This window comes from Hyperolius riggenbachi, chromosome 7, assembly GCF_040937935.1.
Source record: "Hyperolius riggenbachi isolate aHypRig1 chromosome 7, aHypRig1.pri, whole genome shotgun sequence".
NCBI lineage: Eukaryota > Metazoa > Chordata > Amphibia > Anura > Hyperoliidae > Hyperolius > Hyperolius riggenbachi.
Window position 1 is genome coordinate 308164182 of NC_090652.1, and position 21513 is coordinate 308185694.

Here is a 21513-nt window from a genome sequence, read left to right on the forward strand (position 1 = left end):
CGCTCTCTTTTGAGTGGCATGTGGCTTTAAAGCAATCCTAAGCGAAAATAAACTTATAAGAGAATGAATTGTATGAGTAGTACAGCTAAGAGATGGAGCATTAGTAGCAAAGATATGAGTCTCATATGTTTTATTCATTATTACTCCAAAATGTTCTGTTTTTCCTCCCACACACAGCCAATGAGGAGCCGCCTCCGCCGTGACGCTTCACCCTTTGTTAAATTGCGTTCATTATGTGATCATTGTGTTACTGAAGGCTTGTTATTCAAACATGGATGATTTTTTCTTTCGTTCTGTTGTTATAAGTTTTGCATTGTTGGCGCCATCCAGCTGATGTCATCTCAGGGTAAGTCATTTGCACACGAAATTACATGACTGCGCCAATTAAACAAGAACACACAATAATTATCAAGCTACAGCTGGTGAAAACACATCCATCACTGTGACTCATTTGTTATTAACATCTTGTCTCCTTCCACAATGAGCCAAAAGGTCAGGATTATTTAATTTAAAAGATGTGATTAGAATATGAAGAACGGTGATTAGGTTAACCATTCTTCAAACAGCCACCGAATGGAAAACTTTAAAGGCAAACAGTTCGCATTTGTTGGAAACTTGCCCTAAACGTAGCCAGGTGCTGCACAGGTCCTCTTATCAGTTAAAGAGACTCTGTAACAAAATGTTATGCCTTATTTCTTCTATCCTATAAGTTCCTATACCTGTTCTAATGTGGTCTGTGTTACTGCAGCCTTTTCTAGTTGCACAGTGGCTGTATTATCTCTGTTATAAAATCTAATCTTCTTTCTTTTGCCGGCTTTGTCGGCTCAGGCAGGAATGTGCTGCTCTGCTGTGATAGGTAGAAGTTATAGACACCCTCTCCATGCCCCCTCCAGGCTCTGTATGAGTCACAGATTGAGCTCCTCTCAGCCTATCACGTGCTGGTTAGCAGCCATGTCTTTTGTTTGTAAACACTGCCTAAAACTGGCAATTACAAGCCAGGATTGCAGCAGGGAGTGGCAGAAACAGCACAGAGGGGCCCAGGATAACATAATGAATAGAATGGTATGCTTTTTATTGTAAGAATTTTAGAGTACAGATTCTCTTTAAATTTTACAATTTTTTACGATAGCGGTCCTTTAAATGTTCACAACTCCGCAGGATGTGATATGGCCCACCAGAGGCGGGACAAGGTCCTCCAGCACCCAAGGCTGAGACACCAAAGTGCGCCCCTCCATCCCTCCCACCCCAGCCATCACATACTGATTGCTATTAGACTAAGAGGTGCCACAGGGCCCACAACCCCCCCAACACCTTAATATCTAGTTATCTGGCTTGCAGTCACTGCCATGTATCCCCTTTTCTTATTTCTTTCTGCTTAAAACACAATTAGGAATGACAGCTGAATGAATTGTGCGCCCCCTCCTACACTGCACCCTGAGGCTGGAGCCTCTCTAGCCTATGCCTCGGCCCGGCCCTGTGGCCCACCTATGCTATGTGAAATCTCCATTGTGCCTTTTCTCCTCATTTCTCCATCTACATCCCCCTCCCTGTGACTCCATTACATAAGAGAGCAGGAAAAGTTAAGTAAAAAAAAACAAATAATAAAAACTAAAGCAAACCGCCTGCATTTCTCCCAAGCATCTCCCACCCTGGCCGCAATAAAAGGCAGCCCGGAGGCCCTTAAGCTCATTAAACAAACAATATATTTTGAGAGAAGCTAATTCACTTGGTAATGAGGTTTGATATAATGATAATTGCGCATCAAAGTCCATTTCCATTGCTGTTTCATTCTAGTGGACATAAAATTTTAAATACCATAAAGCGCTATAAATGAGGGCTGTAATTGCTGATGGCAGCTGGAGATAGGAGAGGACGCAGCACGAAATCAGAAATTAATACAAGAAAAGTTGGGAAACTTTGAAGTAACTTTTTCCTGGCCTCGGCGAGGAGCTGTTTATGGAATATTGCACAGATGGGTTGTGCGCCTGGGGGGGATATTTTCACGCCGTACTCTGGGGACGTTCAGGGGGAGGGGGAGACGATTGCCGAGTGAATGTAAGAAGTCAGGTAAAATACATCCACGGCGGTGTTTCGTTTAATGATTCCTGCAACTTTTCAGCTCTCCTGTTAGGCCCCTGTTGTGTCTACGAATCATTTTCCAGAATAAAACGCTACAGCAGTGGTCCTCACACTAAGGCCCGCTGGCCGAATGCGGCCCCCTGAAGCTTTTTCACTGGCCCCCCAAACCAAAATGTATAAATTATAGATGCTGCACCCTTAAAGCGGAACTGTAGATATAAGATAAACACATTGTTTCACTTACCTGGGGCTTCCCCCCCCCCCCCCCCCGCGCCGCTCCTCAACGAGCCTCCATTCTCCTGCGACCAGCTACTTTCGGTTTCGCCGCCGGGCCACTGCGCCTGCGCGGCTCTGGCCACACGTATCCTTTGTTCCTGTCCCCCGCTATTTCAGAGGGGAACGCGAAGAAACGATACGCTTGGCAGGGCTGCGCTGGCCTCGACTTACAAGTCGAGGTACGGGACCGAGCAGCGGCGGGGGAACGGAGACTCATGGAGATTCGGCGCAGGACAGGACAGCTGCTGGGGGCTTGGGGAAGCCCCAGGTAAGTGAAACAATGTGTTCATTTTATATCTACAGTTCCCCTTTAAAGGGAACCAGAGACGAAGTATAAGTAAAAAATTGAAAAAGATTTTATACATACATGGGGCTTCCTCCAGCCCCATAAGCCTGGATCGCTCCCATGCCGCCATTCCTCCGCTGCCTCTATCGCCGGTACCGGGTCCTGTCACTTCCGCCGGATGCAACCAGTTGTACGCATGCGCAGGGGCTCCCTCCGGCTTTGTACACATGCGCCTGCGCAGTACGGAGGGAGCGCACTGGCGTCAACTGGCCGAAATTACGGGACCCGGTACCGGCGGACAGAGGCAGCGGAGGACGGCGGCGTGGGAGCGATCCAGGCTTATGGAGCTGGAGGAAGCCCCAGGTATGTGTAAATCTTTTACGTCTCTGGTTCTCTTTAAATATCGTCTGCCTGCATATAGAATAGCAGTGCTGTCACCACCCATCCACATACTGTAGAAGCCAGCGAGCAGTCCTTCCCTGGCTTTCAATCCAATTCTACATCAGGTGACACTGCTGTCCAATGTAACAGCATAAAGCAGAGAAACCGAGAGCCCAATATAGTGTAGTATGTATTGGAACAAGGAGGAATATGACAAGTAAGTATTATACTCACAAACATGGGTTACCGCTTGGGAAACCACTGTATAGGCAGGTAGGGAGATTAGACCTGTCCCCACTCAGGAATAAGAAGTCGCTCTCTGTAGAAGAAAAAGGGTTTGTCATCCTTCCACCAAGGGTGGATATCTTGACACGTAGATGTACAGAGGCGCCAAAAGGATAAAATATGCTAAAAAGTTTAAAATATTCTAGTGGCGGTGGTGGACCAGCCACTCAGAAATAGACTTGATGCTGTCACTTGTATCAATTACAATTTATTCACATACTCCACAAACAAATCTGCAACGCGTTTCACAGGCACAATCCCGCTTCATCAGGCATTCAACAAAAGGAGTATCACACCAGAAATGACAGAGATGACAGCATATCAGAGCACTAGCAAGTGTATGGTTGTAGCAAACATCAGTATAACAATCATGTATATTATAAGCAGATCAAATGATCCCGGGTGATTAACGTGAGTGTATTCGTCTTGTTCACAGGTGTGGATAATATAGCGGGGAACAACATATTGATGAAATGGGGAACAATAATGAATAAATATTTAGATAGTGTATAAATAGGGGGGGGGGGTTGGGGTATCGAGATAGGGGGTATTGATTAAGTGTACTGAGATACTTCGGTAAGGAAGGTGCTGATAATAAGGTAGAATACATGGGGGAGGGGGGGGGGTGTAGTGGATGTATATGTGGAGAATGAAAAAATAATGTAACAGCAGGCTGTCACCAGGGTATGCTTCACTGTCTGGTGCACAAAGACGCCGCATGACTGAATGGCTGCTGCTGGGAGTTCTCCTCTGGGCATGATTGGGGGAAATCAATAACTAGATTCAATGTGAAGTTTTTCAACATCCTTTTATGCATGTTCCGGCCCCCCGACAGTATGTTGTCCTGGCCCTTGACCAAAAAAGTTTGGGGACCTCTGCGCTACAGCCTGCTCCGAGTGCAACAGACACTCAGGAAGATGTTTTGGAAGAGAATGCTTATAAACCTCTTGTAAAATTAAAAGAAAAATAAAACCAAAGGAAGGTAGCTTCGCTGCGATAATAGTGGATCCAATCTTGCTAAATCTTTGCTATAGACATGTATCGGTGCTGCACAAAATGTGTTTGCAAATTAGCATTTTTATAATGTACCTTTCCATTTAAAGAGACCCTGAACACAACTTAAACCCGCAGTCCGTGAGGTCCCTCAGCGTCCTTTGTGTTCCCTCCATTCTTCTGCTGTCGGCATCGTTAGCCACGCAACTTCGCCAGGAGTCCTGCGCAACTGCGCATGTGCAGCCCCCCAGTGCACCTGTCTTACTCGAGCCATTCTTTCAAGAACCGCGTGTGTGCGCAGGAAGCTTAAAGCAACAGGCACATGAGTGAGACGGATGGGCACTTGCGCAGTTGAACACGACTCCTGGCAAAGTCACGCGGCTAATAAAGCCACCATTGGGAGAATAGAGGGAGCCCGGAAGATGGCGAGGGACCTCATGGACTACGAGGGCTTCCTCCAGCCCAAGGTAAATTCATATTCCATTTTAAAATTTACAGTTGGTATTGTAATATGAGCGCCATTATATGCACAAGTACTGCGTAGCAAAACTATTAACTGATTTTTTTAAATTAATATTATTATTATTATTATTTTTTTACTAAAAAAAAAAAGAACTTTCTCTTATTTTTTATCTTTCTGCCCTGTCTTTTCCTGTTTATGAGATTTTATGGGAAAACTCCCCAAAAGGGACTCAGACAGCAACAACTTCCGGTAAAAAGTAGCCTTTTCCCTTTCTGTCCAACTCTGGCTGAAGTTTTATTCAAACTGGATTCCGGTCAACGTTTAAAAAAAAACAAACAAAAAGAAAAAAACAGCACAAGATTTTGTTATTAACATAAAACTCACAGATGAGCTCGATCCTTATGAAGTCTTTCACCCCGAGGACCTCCAGAAAGACCCCCGATGAGCTGGTGGTTTTGAAGAAGAAGGTGATGTCGGTGCTGAAGTCCGCCAGGAACGTGGGGAAGTAGAGGTAGGAAGCAATGGTGGAGAATGAAGCGGAGTTCCAAAAATTTCCTAAAAGAAGATAAAAAAAAATGAATACGAATGAAATAACTTCTTTTAATATTAAATGGTAAAATTAGATGAAGAAATGTTATATAATTTGGATGAGGAGACAGAATACTCTGTTGAGGAAAGCTGTCTCAGGCTTTTTTGTCTTTTTCTCGATCTTCTAGGTTTTCTTGAGGGTTGAAGCAGGTCATAAAGGCACAATTCTTGGTGCGGGTATTGGGCACTGCCAATTGGTGCCAATGTTAAATATTGACATTACCGGCTACAAACAGGTAGTTTGGGTGCTGGAGGCACAGGAGTTCGGAAGTGGAGGTCAACTCTTGTATAGCCAAACTAAGTAGCATCAAATACAGTGGAAATAGCTGCGGTGGAGCCACAAGGACAGTAGTAGATCTGTGGTAGATCACTGTTTCAGTGATGGTTGAGTTTGGATTCTGTTGCTGTCCCCGCCAATATGAAGTCCGGCTACGGTGGTGGACAGCAGCAGTGTTAGTGTTAGGTAGGTGGTAAAATAGTGTTAGGCACCATCCAGTGGTTGAGGGCACCACCTCTGGACCAGGGTTTGAATCTTGGCTCTGCCTATTCAGTAAGCCAGTACATACCCAGAATTTGGAACTTGTAATTTTTACCACTACCACTCTAGTTTATGATCTGCATTGATTGTACTACTGTCTGCATTGTGTTGTGTATCTCTTTGCTATCACCTGCATTGTTGTATCTATTGTCTATTACCTGTATTGTTCTGTCATCCCTGTTATCATTGTCTGTAACCCTATTTATTATACAGCGCTGCGTAATATGTTGGCGCTATATAAATCTAATAAATAATATTAATAATAATACATATCCAGTAAAGAATCCTCGGGAAAGACTCCCTAACACTGCTACTGCCTACTGAGTGCGCTCTAGTGGCTGCAGCTCTCAAAACCTTTTGAGTCCGACAGGAAAAAAGCACTATACAAATGGTGGAATTATCACAATTAAAAGCATAGGTAAGAGGTGGTTAGTGTTCGGATAGGATAAGATAGGCCAACAGTAGAATATCAGTAGTATTACAAATATTCTACTATCCACTTTTATATCGAACTTATAAAGAGAAAATTCTACTGAAAAAGTAAAGCCTTTCCTATTATGTATATGTTAGCAGAGTTATCAGAAAACCATTATATAGCCATGATGCCCATTTAAGTTAGTGAATTTGAGGTAATAGTCTGTAAAAACAACGCTACTTACTGTCACCATAGCAACGCAGAGGACCAATTTTCCACGCCACCTCTGAGCCTGATCTGTTTGTGTCAGTGATCACTATCTGCGAGACCGGCAGGTGTTCTTTAAAGGTGAGGAACCCCGAGTCATTCATCCTGTCAAATAAAACCAAGATACCTTGTAACAACCAGCAACTTCAGTTATTATAAATCTAGAGCAAAAGTGGAGCAACTGCCCATACCAACCAACCAGAATCCTTGTGTCCAGGGACGTTTTTAAGGATAGGCAAACCAGGCAGATGCCTAGGGTGACACCTGCAGGAGGGGACACCACTATGCTTAGCACATTGTGCTTTATGAATATACTAGTTCCATTAGAGGAACTTTATCAAAAAATCAATACATTGCAAAATAAGAAGATCAAGAAATGATTGATATTTACTATGTAGTTAGTTCATGGTGTTTGATCCACATTCAGCCTGGATCATCATCATCTTTACTGCTGGTAGGAAAGAAAAAACTAGGCCGCGCCAACTGCCATTATTTATAACCACACTTACTAACATTGCGATAGGCTAAAAGGTTGTTTTTTTTATAGATATACATATGTGCAATGGGAGATACTGGTTGCTTGGCAGTTAGAAACAGCTGATAATTCCCACAATGCAACAAGGTTGCCCAGTGCCCCCGAACCAACAACATCCTAAACTTTCTCCACAGCACAGCAACTCCTCTGAGGACAGTTAGTGAAGTGATGCCAGGGATTACATTATAAGATCCTCTGAGGACAGTTAGTGACGTGATGGTAGGGATTACATTATAAGATCCTCTGAGGACAGTTAGTGAAGTGATGCCAGGGATTACATTATAAAATCCTCTGAGGACAGTTAGTGATGTGATGGCAGGGATTACATTATAAACTCCTCTGAGGACAGTTAGTAAAGTGATGGCAGAGATTGCATTATAAGATCCTCTGAGGACAGTTAGTGACATGATGGCAGGGATTACATTATAAACTCCTCTGAGGACAGTTAGTGACGTGATGGCAGGGATTACATTATAAGCTCCTCTGAGGACATTTAGTGACATGATGGCCGGGATTACATTATAAACTCCTCTGAGGACAGTTAGTAAAGTGATGGCAGGGATTACATTATAAACTCCTCTGAGGACAGTTAGTGGAATGAAGGCAGGGATTACATTATAAGCTCCTCTGAGGACATTTAGTGACATGATGGCCGGGATTACATTATAAACTCCTCTGAGGACAGTTAGTAAAGTGATGGCCGGGTTTACATTATAAACTCCTCTGAGGACAGCTAGTGAAGTGATGGCAGGGATTGCATTATAAACTCCTCTGAGGACAGTTAGTGACGTGATGGCAGGGATTACATTATAAGCTCCTCTGAGGACAGTTAGTGAAGTGATGCCAGGGATTGCATTACAAACTCCTCTGAGGACAGTTAGTGAAGTGATGCCAGGGATTGCATTATAAACTCCTCTGAGGACAGATAGTGAAGTGATGCCAGGGATTGCATTATAAACTCCTCTGAGGACAGTTAGTGAAGTGATGCCAGGGATTGCATTATAAACTCCTCTGAGGACAGTTAGTGAAGTGATGCCAGGAATTGCATTATACAATCCTCTGAGGACAATTAGTGACATGTTGGCTGGGATTACATTATAAACTTCTCTGAGGACAGTTAGTGAAGTGATGCCGGGGATTGCATTATAAACTCCTCTGAGGACAGTTAGTGAAGTAATGGCAGGGATTGCATTATAAGCGCCTGTGAGGACAGTTAGTAAAGTGATGGCAGGGATTAGATTGTAAGCTCCTTGGTGAGCTGCACATTCGGTAAGTCGCAGGCAGTTCAGAGATCACTGTTAGTGCCCGTTTGTTGCCCCTTCATCCCGAGTGCCAGATCCAGCTGTGTGTTGGTAGCCACCCACCCCAATATGAAAACTCTGCAAAGCGGGGTGACCGTAGGCCAGCGCAGGATGCTATGTGCAGCATACCCAGCATCAGGAGTAGCCCGTTTGGGCACTCATACAACTGCTGCGAATGTTCAGCAGGTTAACTGCTGTTGCCACCCTGCTGCCTGCCCCTTGCTTTCCTGGTGCCCTAGGCCATTGCTTGTGTGGCTTTCCCTGAAATCTGGCCATGGCTGTTTGACCTGTTCATCCAGCAGTGCTCTGCTCACCTGAAGCTCTTCTGAAATGAATGTTGATTACAAAAGAGGAGACCAGAAAAAAAACTGTACTAAGTAATCAATCTCTTATGAAGTCCCCCACAACTAATTTCACCTGATGAATGGATGCAATAAATTCCCAGCGTACAAGCTTCCTCTTACCACTCATGTCTGTCGGCGTCACAGTTGCAGTAATGCCTCATGTCAATGCAGTTCTCCTCCAGGCCACAGGCGCACTGTCCTGGCAGGGAGCCGCCCCAGTAGGTGTGTCTCTCTTTGCCTCGGCCAATCCACCATGTGAAAGGATTCCCACCTAGAGAGATAAATGGGAATATTCAGATACAGTCTAACATGGATTCTGTATAAATGACCTGTATGCAGGTAGGGATGCTCGCTCGGATTTTGCGGAAATGTAATTTCCGCATTTCTGCATTGGAATTCGGAAATCGGTAACAGAAGTATGGTCGGCGGATTTTCGCGGTAATCGCGGAAATTTTTGCGAAAATTTCGGCAGATTTTAACATTGATTCTCTCAAAACCTACCAGGTCTTTTTGAAGGATTTTTTTCCTCTTATTCCCTCTTTTCTGCTTAAAGCGGATCCGAGATGAAAAACTAACTATAACAGGTAACTTGTCTATATATCTTATCTAAAGTTTAGACAGCAAATCTAGCTGCAAACAGCTTTAATAGAACATGATTATTTCTTCCTGTTATACAATGACAGCAGCCATGTTGTTTGTAAACATTACACAGAGGCAGGCTTATCTGCACCATCAGCACTCAGACTGTGAAAAAAACCCAATCCCCCCCCCTCCCCCCTCCTCTCCTCTGCCTCTAAAATCTCTGGCTAGTAACCTCCCCCTCCTCCTGCCCAGACTGAGCTTCCATGAGCCCTTGCTACTGCAAAGGCTCTCTGAAAACCTGTGGGCGTGGTTTATTTAGTTTATAGGGAATTAGAGTATTAAAACAAAAACAAAAAAGTATTTGGCTTGAGGAATGCCCTATAAACAATAGGAAAGGAACACAAGTATGCAATGAGTAAAAGTTCATTTCGGATCCACTTTAACAAACCCTGAAAATGTGGTGTTTCTACCACCTACGGGGGCTTTGCTATTAACCATTAAATTTGGCGGAAATGTAAAATGCAGAAAATCTGCATTACCATATGCTGTATGCCGTCGACTTTAGAGGTCAATAGCAAAGCCCCCAAGGGTGCTAGAAACAGGGTATTCTAAGAATTGGCAAACAATTTTTTTTTCAAAAAGACCTTGTACTTTTTGAAAAAATACATTTTAAAGTCAGCGGAGATTTCCACGAAAATCTGCATCGGATTGCGGAAATCGGTAGCAGTAATCGGCAATGGCGGTAAGTGGAATTTCTACGAAATCGGAAATTGTCAATTCAGACCATCCCTATGTGCAGATGCAGATCTGGCATGAAGTGTGAGGTGACTACATGGTGCCGGAATTATCAATCACCAATGGTGTCAATGTGATCAATATTTATTACCATATATACTGCCATATAAGCCATCCAGTATATAGGCAACACCCCCAACTTGAACCCCTAAAAAATAAGTAACATGTGGCCCACTAATAAGCCGGGCCCCCAATGTCTCTTTCTAGCCTCCCCATGTATGTGATGCAAGGTGTGTATTGGCTCTCATCGAAGAGGTGTAGCTATGGGTGGGCAAGGGGGACTCATGTCCCTGGGCGCAGCACTGTAAGGGGGCGCAGAGCATGGCCACCACACCCCCAATGTCTCTCTCTAGCCCCCCCCCCGTGTATGTGTGTATTAGCTCTCCTCACAGAGGTGTAACTATGGGTGGGCAAGGGGGGGCACATGTCCCCGGGTGCAGCACTGTTAGGGGGCGCAGAGCATGGCCACCGCACTCCCAATGTCTCTCTCTAGCCTCCCCGTGTATGTGATGCAGGGTGTGTATTGGCTCTCATCACAGAGGTGTAGCTATGGGTGGGCAAGGGGAACTCATGTCCCTGGGCGATGCACTGTAAGGGGGCGCAGAGCATGGCCACCGCACTCCCAATGTCTCTCTCTAGCCCCCCCGTGTATGTGATGCAAGGTGTGTATTGGCTCTCCTCACAGAGGTGTAACTATGGGTGGGCAAGGGAGGACGCATGTCCCCACGCGCAGCACTGTAAGGGGGCGCAGAGCATGGCCATTGCATCCCAGGTGAGAGAGAGGCAGCTTGCTGGCTGCCGGAAGTGCCCCTGCCTATCTCCCTCCCTCTGCAGAGGAGTGCAGAAGTGTTAACAGCAGCAGAACAAGGGGGGCAAACCTTGCTTACAATAGGGGGTACATCTAGCTATCTAGACAAAGGAAAGGGAGGCACATCTGGCTATCTAAACCAGGGCACGTTTGGCTATCTAGACAGAGGGAAGGGGGGCACATTTGGCTAAACAGCATTTGTACATTTGGCTCCACCCATGACACACCCACTTTCTGATGCATGGCCATGCCCAATTTGTCCAGAAGGGGGGTGCAAAAACTGTTTTTGTCCTTGGGCACTGAAAAGCCTAGCTATGGCTCTGTCTCCTCGTTCCTGGCAGCCATCTTCCCATCTGCCCAGTAGTTATAGCTCTGTACCCGCCATCTTCCCGTCTTTCTTGCAGCTCTGTGCTCGCTACTGCCCTCTGCTGGTGAGCTGCACGGGAGACAGTCAGATGGCTGCCCGGAAGGAGGAGACAGTGAGGCAAGGACCTCTAGCAGCAAATACAGAGCTGCACAGGAGAAAGGAAGATGACTGCTAGGGACAAGGCCAAGTAACTATAGATCTGCAACTGCATCACAGCATGCCAGAGACAGAGGAAAAATCCACAGTGACATTCCCTGCATGCTGCATCATAGCATGCTACAGACAAAGAGAAGGAGCCCACAGTGACAATCACTGTACACTATGTCACAGCATGCCACAGACTGAGAGGAGGAATACACACTGACAATTGCTGCACACTATGTCACAGCATGCTACAGACTGAGAGGAGGAATCCACAGTGACAATCGCTGCACACTACGTCACAGCATGCCACAGACTGAGACGCCGAACCCACAGTGACAATTGCTGCACACTATGTCACAGCATGCCACAGGCTGAGAGGACTATATATGAAATGTAATGTGATAACATCTACAGCCTGCTTACCCATCATCCCTCTCCCTCTCACCCGGGGAATCAGCCCCTAATATACGATCATTCCTAAGAATGGTGTCAGCACAGCACAAATCTAGCGAGGCTGCTAATGATCTGTTTACGGATCCGGATGCCAATCGGGATAATAAATATGTTGACAGTTTTGCGAGTTGCAGTATAAATGTGACGGTCCTTATATGGATGATGCACAATGACAGTCACACGCTGACAATTAGCAAATGCTGCCAACCTCACATTCTGATTAACCATCAGCACATCATGTACGCCGCTACCCATCAGGGAAACAGCGCTAATTATCATCTCGCAGGGACCAGCGCTCGCTACATGCCTCCGGGCTCCGCCTGCAGTGCCGACAGCAAAGTGTGTGCGCTGACTAGAGAACTACAAGTCTCAGCATGCGCCTCCAACTCATTAAAACAGACCAGAACTCAGAACTTTAATTCTGCTCTAAAACAACAGCATTATAACCTTTAATGAAAAACATTTCCTTGTGACAGCTGATACAGCAATACATCTGCAGTGTGTCTACTTCCTACTTTCTTGGAAGCATACATAGGGTTAACATCCTGAGTTTACAAATTAGCTGCTCTGCTGAGGAAGCTAGCTGACACAGCTGAGATCAAATTATACTTGTGCAGGGCCGGATTTACCATAAGGCACTCTAGGTACGTGCCTACAGGCGCCTGATGAGCGAAAGGCGGCTCACTCCCCTCCCTTAGCGCCTCCCTCCTTCGCTTTGCAGAGCTTAAAGAGAAACTCCGACCAAGAATTGAACTTTATCCCAATCCGTAGCTGATACCCCCTTTTACATGAGAAATCTATTCCTTTTTACAAACAGACCATTAGGGGGCGCTGTATAACTGATATTGTGGTGAAACCCCTCCCACAAGAAACAAGAAAAGTACGTACTCTTGGCAGTTTCCTGTCTGTGAACCTTGCTGCATTGTGGGAAATAGCTGTTTACAGCTGTTTCCAACTGCCAAAAAAGCATGCAGCAGCTACATCACCTGCCAACAGTAAAAATGTCACCATGTGATAAATGTCAGAATGGGAGTTGGGAGGTATGCTAACTCAAGTGGGCAGGGCTGCTGCAGCTCCTAGCATCCCTATGTTTGTGAGACTACCAGAGTGGGCGGAGCACAGACTGGACTCTTTAAGAGATCGCAGCCTTCAGTTCCATAGGTCTGTGCTACAGGAAATAGCTGGCGAAACAGATCTTGATGCGGTACTTTAAAACCGATTTACTCAGCTAATCAAGGGGCTTCTAAAGAGATGAGAACAAGATGTGCCGCAGATTGCTACACAGAACTGGGAAAATGTTTTTTTTACCTGGAGGGTGGCTTTTAATAAAACTGCAGTATCTTACTTTCCTATCGCTGAGAAGGCTTACTGCCCAATTAGCACAAAACATCATTTGTTACAGAGGTACCCGAGAAAAGCTCTGGAAGCCAAAAACTCAGTGTGAAGCCTTGGCTCATTGCAGGGAGAGCGCAATCAAGGCTAATTAATGCAACAGCTAATTAACATTTAAGAGGAGGCTTTTATTTTTTATCTCAAAGCACAAATTCAGTAAACTTTTTGTTCTGGTTCGTGAACCTCCCAACTAGACCTTGTACGACAAAAAAACGGTGCCAGGACAGATCTGCCACCACCATCCACCTAAACTTGGTCACACACAGCACAATAAAAAGATTTTTCAATAAAAAAAAGCATCCATGGTCAAAACAATTATCAAAATTCTCATAAAAAATAAAGCACAGGGGTATAAGTACAACCAAGGAATTGGGGGCGTAACTAAAAATCATGGGGCCCCCAGCAAGCCCACCAATGGTACTATATCCTATATCTCCAACTGCTCCTTCACGTCCTCCTTCAATAAGTCCTCATCCACCCCCAACGGTGGGAGTCCCCCAAGGCTCGGTCCTTGGCCCCCTACTAGTTTTCCTATAAATATCCTCCATTGGCAAGGTAAACTCCTCTATGGGTTTTAACTATCATCTGTATGCAGATGACACCCAGATCTACCTCCACACCCCTGACATATCCTCCACTACCATGGACAAGGTCTCCTTCTGCCTATCAGCCAACTCCTCCTGGATGTCCGCTAGGTTTCTGAAACTTAACCTAGACAAAACAGAAATGTATGATCTTCCCACCCCGGCCATCCATGAACCTCCCAGATGTGCAGGTCACTGTTAACCACACTACCATTCGCCCTACCTCTCAAGCCCGCTGTCTGGGTGTCACCCTGGACTCCACTCTCTCCTTCACCCCCTACATTCAAAGCCTCACAAAGTCCTGCAACTTACACCTCTGTACCATCTGCAAGATCCAACCTTTCCTGATTTCTGTCAACACAAACTCACACCACCAAATGCCCTCATAATTTCCCGCCTTGACTACTGCAATGCCCTTCTGTCTGGTCTCCCTATTACCCGAATTGCCCCACTACAGTCCGTCATGAATGCGGCAGCCAGAATTATCCACTCCTCCCATCGCTCCACCACGGTGGCTCCTCTCTGTGAATCCCTCCACTCGCTTCCTATCCAGTCCAGAATAAGATTCAAGATACGGGGCTTGATTTACTAAACCATGATAGGTCATATTATGGGCGTTTTTGCGCGCATTTCCGCGTTTGCGCGTGATCGCGAAAATGCGCGCACAAATGACCATGATATGAGTTATCATTCATGGTTTAGTGAAACAAGCCCACTGTGTCTGGACTGCAAATCTGTCCACAAAACCTGCCCAACCTACACTTCCGATCTCACTCAGAGATACACACCTAGCCGCTCACTCCTCTCCTCCAATGAACTTTGCCTACTGCCCCCTGCATCACCCAGTCCCATGCACGCCTCCAGGACGTCTCAAGAGCTGCTCTAACACTATGGAACTCCCTACTTTCTCCTATTAGGGTTTCCCTTTACTTAAACATCTTTAAGAAGGCCATCAAAACATACCTTTTCACTCTGGCCTATGACCCCCCCCCCCCCCCCCACACACCCACTCTGGAGCTCTAGACCCGCAGCTGAACTCTGGTTCCCTACCTCTTTTGTGTCCCTACCTCTCCCTCTAGATTGTAAGCCTGGAGCCTGGATTGGAGCCCAGGGTCCTCCTCCTTGTGTCTCCTACTCTTTCACGCACCTCCATTACCATACACCCATCCTATGGATCTGAGTGAACTCTTGTGTGAACTCGACTTGCCTAATCTCCATGCTCCATCCAGTGACTAAGCATTACCTTGTACTCATACTGTGCTGTGTGATCTCCATGCTCCATCCAGTGACTAAGCATTACCTTGTACTCATACTGTGCTGTGTGATCTCCATGCTCCATCCAGTGACTAAGCATTACCTTGTACTCATACTGTGCTGTGTGATCTCCATGCTCCCCTCCAGTGACTAAGCATTACCTTGTACTCATACTGTGCTGTGTGATCTCCATGCTCCCCTCCAGTGACTAAGCATTACCTGGTACTCATACTGTGCCGTGTGATCTCCATGCTCCATCCAGTGACTAAGCATTACCTTGTACTCATACTGTGCTGTGTGATCTCCATGCTCCCCTCCAGTGACTAAGCATTACCTTGTACTCATACTGTGCTGTGTGATCTCCATGCTCCATCCAGTGACTAAGCATTACCTTGCACTTATAATGTGCTGTGTGATCTGCTTTTTCTTGTATTCCTGTATTGTCTTATTGCTGTATGTCACCCCTAAATATTATATCTGTAACCCTAACTAATGTCCAGCGCTGCATAATATGTTGGTGCTTTATAAATACAATACTGTAAATAAATGAATTCCTCCTAGAAGGAGGAGCACAGTACAGGGCCGGTTCCAGTAACATTGGGGCCCCAGGGTAAAATTAGCTCAGGGGCCCCCCAACAGACACCCCTCAACCAAAAAGTGGCATTAGGGGTTCTTTGTTGCAGCCAAATTTCCCTCCTGGGCCCCTGAGCCGACTGTGGACCCTCCCAATCACCTACCAACTTAGCTTTGCCCCTTGGGGCCCTGCAGAGTCTTTGGTAGTGTAGTGTCTCACCTGCCCACCAGCACAGGTGATACGCTACTCTGCCAAAGACTCTGCAGAACCGCACCGGAAGCAACAGTTAAGATGGAGGGAGACACTTTGGGGGCCCCTGCATGCTCTGGGGCCCTGGGGCAGTTGCCCCCTTTGCCTCAATGGTAGTGCCAGCCCTGAGTACAACATATCTATAGACTATAGAGACATTGAACTGGAGAAAACTTCAACATTAAGTTGCAAGATGCAAGGTGTGGCGGAGCACTATTCTATATCTGAGCGATCTGGAATTGCAGAAGAGAGATCTGGTAACATGCTGGGAAGGGGGGGGGGGGGTATGTAGGGGAGGGAGCGTAGCAAGGGGTACTCTCTGGAACTTCATTTGCTTGTACAGAAAAAGAAAATATTTTATTTATTTTTGAGTGAGTAAAGACAAACAATTGGGGTAGCTAGAGATTATGTGGTCCCATAGCAAAACTTTCATGGGGCCCTCAGATGGAGGCACTCTTTAGCTATGCCACCTGCCCCTACCCTACGGATGTGAGTTACCAATAATTACCTCCTCGCATTCACATATACAAGATTTTACACGTGCTTCACCTCTCCTTTGGAATGCTCTTCCATAACACATCCATCACTCTCCAACCTTTGTAACCTTTATACGCTCGATCAAAACTCCCTTTTTCCTACAAGCAAACGCTCTGCCTTAGGCCACTTCCCCTTTTTTCCTATGGCCAAGTTGTATGTACTCCTACTAGATATCCGAATACACATTGCCTCTAGGTATGATTATTGTATACACCTAACTCTTGTCCTTCCCCCCCTCCTTCGTTTAGATTGTAAGCTCACAAGGGCAGGTCTCTGTCACCCTTTTGTATCTTGAAATTCATTATACATTTTATTCATCATGTTACTTTTGTCACTGTCATTACCAATTCTGTATTTTGATTGATTCTGTATTTTGTCACCAATTCTGTATTTTGTATATTGGTGTATTTTGTACAGCGCCACGGAATATGTTGGTGCTTTTTATATCAATAATAATAATCGGCAAGAAATGAAATGAAATGAAAGAGGGTGGAGCAACACAAGAAAGTGAATGAAGTATCACCTGATCCCCCGCTGCTCCAGGGCCCCATGGCTGCTGCTATATTGCTCCACCCTGGCTGGAGAAGGCAGCCGATCCGCCTGATGCGACCCTGACGGCAGTTTAGCGGATAGAGCTGCAGCTTAGCGAAGTGCTGAGAGCTGATGCTGGAGGCTGCAGTGCTAAAATTCAATTTTCAGAGTCACAGAGCAGAAATATAACCTTCAGCCATGCTATGAGGCATCACACAACCAGCAGCATCTGAAGCCAATGGCGTATCGCTGAATTATGGCCCCGCCATTCCCCGTCCCGTACTCCTAACTCACTGATAATTTATTCCACAAATACGCCGAGCTCCTTCCGTGCAGCGAGGATGTAAGAAATTGCAGCAGCGCACTTTCCTGGGTGGGGGGTGGGGGGGGGGGGGGATTGGGTGCAAGACGGCTCACTACAGGACCACTATAGTGGAAGATCCAACATTCGAAATCAGTGTTCAGGAATCTGCAGTACTACTGGCTGTGACACGGAAATATGCTACGGGTGATCAATGATGTGCTAATAATTACTTGAATTGATGCAAATTATATGCTCACTTGTATTCAAATCTATGCAGTTTGTAATTGGACGCTGTTCTAGTTTGTCCCATTTCAAAGCGGCATAACTTTGCATAACCTTACATCAACTTGGAATACTTAGCAGTGTGCTGAAACGCCGTTGTCACTATGAGCAGCATGGTGGTGTCGCGATTAGTACTCCTTGCAGCGCTGGGTCCCTGGATCAAGTCCCACCCAGGGCACTATCTGCATGGAGTTTGTATGTTCTCCTGTGTCTGTGTGGGTTTTCTTTGGGCACTCTGATTTCCTCCCACATCACGAAAAACACACAGATAGGTTAATTGGCTTCCCCCTAAATTGTCCCTAGACTAGGTTACATACACTACACGATACATACATAGACATATGACTATGGTAGGGATTAGATTGTGAGCTCCTCTGAGGGACAGTGAAGTGACAAGACAATATACTCTGTACAGCGCTGCAGAAGATGTCAGCACTTTATACAGTATTTTTGGGACTATAAGACGCCCCTGACCATAAGATGCACCCAGGTTTAGAGGACAAAAACTAGGGGGAAAATATATATTAAACCTGGTGCATCCTTGGCGAAGGGCCAGGGCCGGAGCTACCATCGGAAAAAATTGGCAATTGCCCCAGGGCCCCAGAGCCTGTAGCGGCCCCCAAGGTGTCTCTCCCCCATCTTAACTGTTGCTCCCCAGGGACTCTGCAGAGTCTGTTAAGTTGGGAGTTGATTGGGGGAGGGTCAGTAGCCAGCTCAAGGGCCCAGGAGGGAAATTTGGCTGCAACAAAGGGCCTCTAATGACGCTTTTTGGTAGGGGGGTGTCTGTTGAGGGGCCCCCCCAGGCTAAATTTGCCCTAGGGCCCAACTGTTACTTGAACCGGCCCTGGAAGGGGCATCTTGTGGATTATGACCCCCCCCCCATACCTCATGCCCCCTTCTACCTCTTGTGTCTTCCTGTGTCCTCGTGTGTCCCCCATGAGTCCGCCTCTGTCCTCCTGTGTCCTACTCTAAGCCCCTTTGTGTCCCCCTTGTGTCCTCCTCTATGCCCCTTTGTGTCCCCATGTCCTCCGTTTGTCCCCGTGTCCTCCTCTGCATGGGCACAGTACAAGGAGTCCCCGACATTGCGGTGGGTTGGAGGTTGGTATTGGCAGCATTCACAAGTCAGGAACTCCCTGTATTTGGACTATAACACTCAAGTATATAAGACTCAGAGACTTTTTCCCCACTTTTGGGGGAGAAAAAGTGAGTCTTACAGTCCAAAAAATACAGTAAATATGAATTATAATTTGTGAACTTGCACTCACCATCATGGAGCTGCTGCTGTCTAACTCTCCTCTCCTGATATACTCTGTGCTACTGGAGGACTCTGCTCCTCCCTCTATCCAACGCTCCTCTTCTGATATACTCTGTGCTGCTGGAGGACTCTGCTCCTCCCTCTATCTAACTCTCCTCTCCTGATATATTCTGTGCTGCTGGAGGGCTCTACTCCTTCCTCTATCTAACCCTCCTCTCCTGATATACTCTGTGCTACTGGAGGACTCTGCTCCTCCCTCTATCTAACTCTCCTCCCCTGATATATTCTGTGCTACTGGAGGACTCTGCTCCTCCCTCTATCTAACTCTCCTCCCCTGATATATTCTGTGCTACTGGAGGACTCTGCTCCTCCCTCTATCTAACTCTCCTCCCCTGATATATTCTGTGCTACTGGAGGACTCTACTCCTCCCTCTATCTAACTCTCCTCCCCTGATATACTCTGTGCTGCTGGAGGACTCTGCTCCTCCCTCTATCTAACTCTCCTCCCCTGATATACTCTGTGCTGCTGGAGGACTCTACTCCTCCCTCTATCTAACTCTCCTCCCCTGATATACTCTGTGCTACTGGGGGACTCTGCTCCTCCCTCTATCTAACTCTCCACCCCTGATATACTCTGTGCTACTGGAGGACTCTACTCCTCCCTCTATCTAACACTCCTCCCCTGATATACTCTGTGCTGCTGGAGGACTCTGCTCCTCCCTCTATCTAACTCTCCTCCCCTGATATACTCTGTGCTACTGGAGGACTCTACTCCTCCCTCTATCTAACTCTCCTCCCCTGATATACTCTGTGCTACTGGGGGACTCTGCTCCTCCCTCTATCTAACTCTCCACCCCTGATATACTCTGTGCTACTGGAGGACTCTACTCCTCCCTCTATCTAACACTCCTCTCCTGATATACTTTGTGCTGCTAGAGGACTCAGCTCCTTCCACTATCTAACTCTCCACTCCTGACATCCTCTGTGCTGCTGGAGGACTCTGCTTCTTCCTCTATCTAACTCTCCTTCCTGATATACTCTGTGCTGCTGGAGGACTCTGCTCCTTCCTCTATCTAACTCTCCTCTCCTGATATACTCTGTGCTACTGGAGGACTCTGCTCCTCCCTCTATCTAACTCTCCTCTCCTGATATACTCTGTGCTACTGGAGGACTCTACTCCTCCCTCTATCCAACGCTCCTCTTCTGATATACTCTGTGCTGCTGGAGGACTCTGCTCCTTCCTCTATCTAACCCTCCTCGCCTGATATACTCTGTGCTGCTGGAAGACTCTGCTCCTCCCTCTATCTAACTCTCCTCTCCCGATATACTCTGTGTTACTGGAGGACTCTGCTCCTTCCTCTATCTAACTCTCCTCTCCTGATATACTCTGTGCTACTGGAGGACTCTGCTCCTCCCTCTATCTAACTCTCCTCTCCCGATATACTCTGTGCTACTGGAGGACTCTACACCTCCCTCTATCCAACGCTCCTCTCCTGATATACTCTGTGCTGCTGGAGGACTCTACTCCTCCCTCCAGCTAACTCTCCTCTCCTGATATACTCTGTGCTGCTGGAGGACTCTACTCCTCCCTCTATCTGACGCTCCTCTCCTGATATACTCTGTGCTGCTGGAGGACTCTACTCCCCCCTCTATCTAACTCTCCTCTCCTGATATACTCTGTGCTGCTGGAGGACTCTGCTCCTCCCTCTATCTCTTCTCTCCTGATATACTCTGTGCTGCCGGAGGACTCTGCTCCTCCCTCTATCTAACTCTCCTCTCCTGTTATACTCAGTGCTGCTGTTGGACTCTGCTCCTCCCTCTATCTCTCCTCTCCTGATATACTATGTGCTGCTGGAGGACTCGTCTCTCTCCTTCCCTGTATCTCTTCTCTATACATACTCAATAATCACTTACACTATCACGTCTAAGCAAAGCAAAGTTTAAACTCCCCACCTGTTACCACTCCCTGCACATCTATTACATCCGCTTTGACAAGATGGATGGTCTTGTCCCAGGAGTCCTCCTGCTGTCAGTTAAAGAAACATTCCTTTTTTTTCATGTTGGAATTCTAAGGTGACTAGCAGCGAATGCAATTCAATTAAGGTCACCCGTTTCCGATGGGGCCCCGATTTCCCCGCCGCCGCGTCAGCAGGACGTGATTAAACATGTCAGGAAGCAGCGGGGAAATATATGGGGCCAATCTGACCTGAATTTCAGACCAAGTCTTATAGAGATAAAACAAAGGAATGCAAAATCTATCTGCCGGCACATTCTGCTCCACTTTACATGAAGATCTCTATATGTCTTACAGCAGGAAGCTCAGAAGAAGAGAACGGAGCAAGCAGGGGCGTAACTAGACCATAGCTCCCAACTGTCCCTCTTTTGGAGGGACAGTCCCTCTTTGGGAGCCCTGTCCCTCTTTCCTCCTCATTTGTCCCTCTTTCAGGACTTTGTCCCTCTTTCTGTGTAAATATAGATATTTCTCTACTAAAAAATGTGTTTGATTGACTCTAAACTTTTTTCCCATCCTTTAAATTGATATATTACTAATTTTAAAACGTTAATATGAAGGAAAATGAACCAGGATATAAAGGACCAGTGTGGTTTGAATTACAAAACAACATATTTTTCTTATGAAATATTTATGGTAT

The 21513-nt window shown here is 46.3% G+C and overlaps 1 protein-coding gene across 3 annotated transcripts in view; it reads right to left on the minus strand.

Moving 5' to 3' along the window:
* Positions 1–21513, minus strand: part of LOC137525202 (contactin-associated protein-like 5) — a 419206-nt gene that overhangs the window by 105350 nt on the left and 292343 nt on the right. For all 3 annotated transcript variants that reach the window (XM_068246129.1, XM_068246130.1, XM_068246132.1), the window contains 3 exons: positions 8872–9022; positions 6549–6676; positions 5148–5318 (listed from right to left, as the gene is read on the minus strand). In XM_068246129.1, the coding sequence (XP_068102230.1) occupies positions 5148–5318; positions 6549–6676; positions 8872–9022 (450 nt within the window). The remainder of the gene's footprint in view (positions 1–5147; positions 5319–6548; positions 6677–8871; positions 9023–21513) is intronic.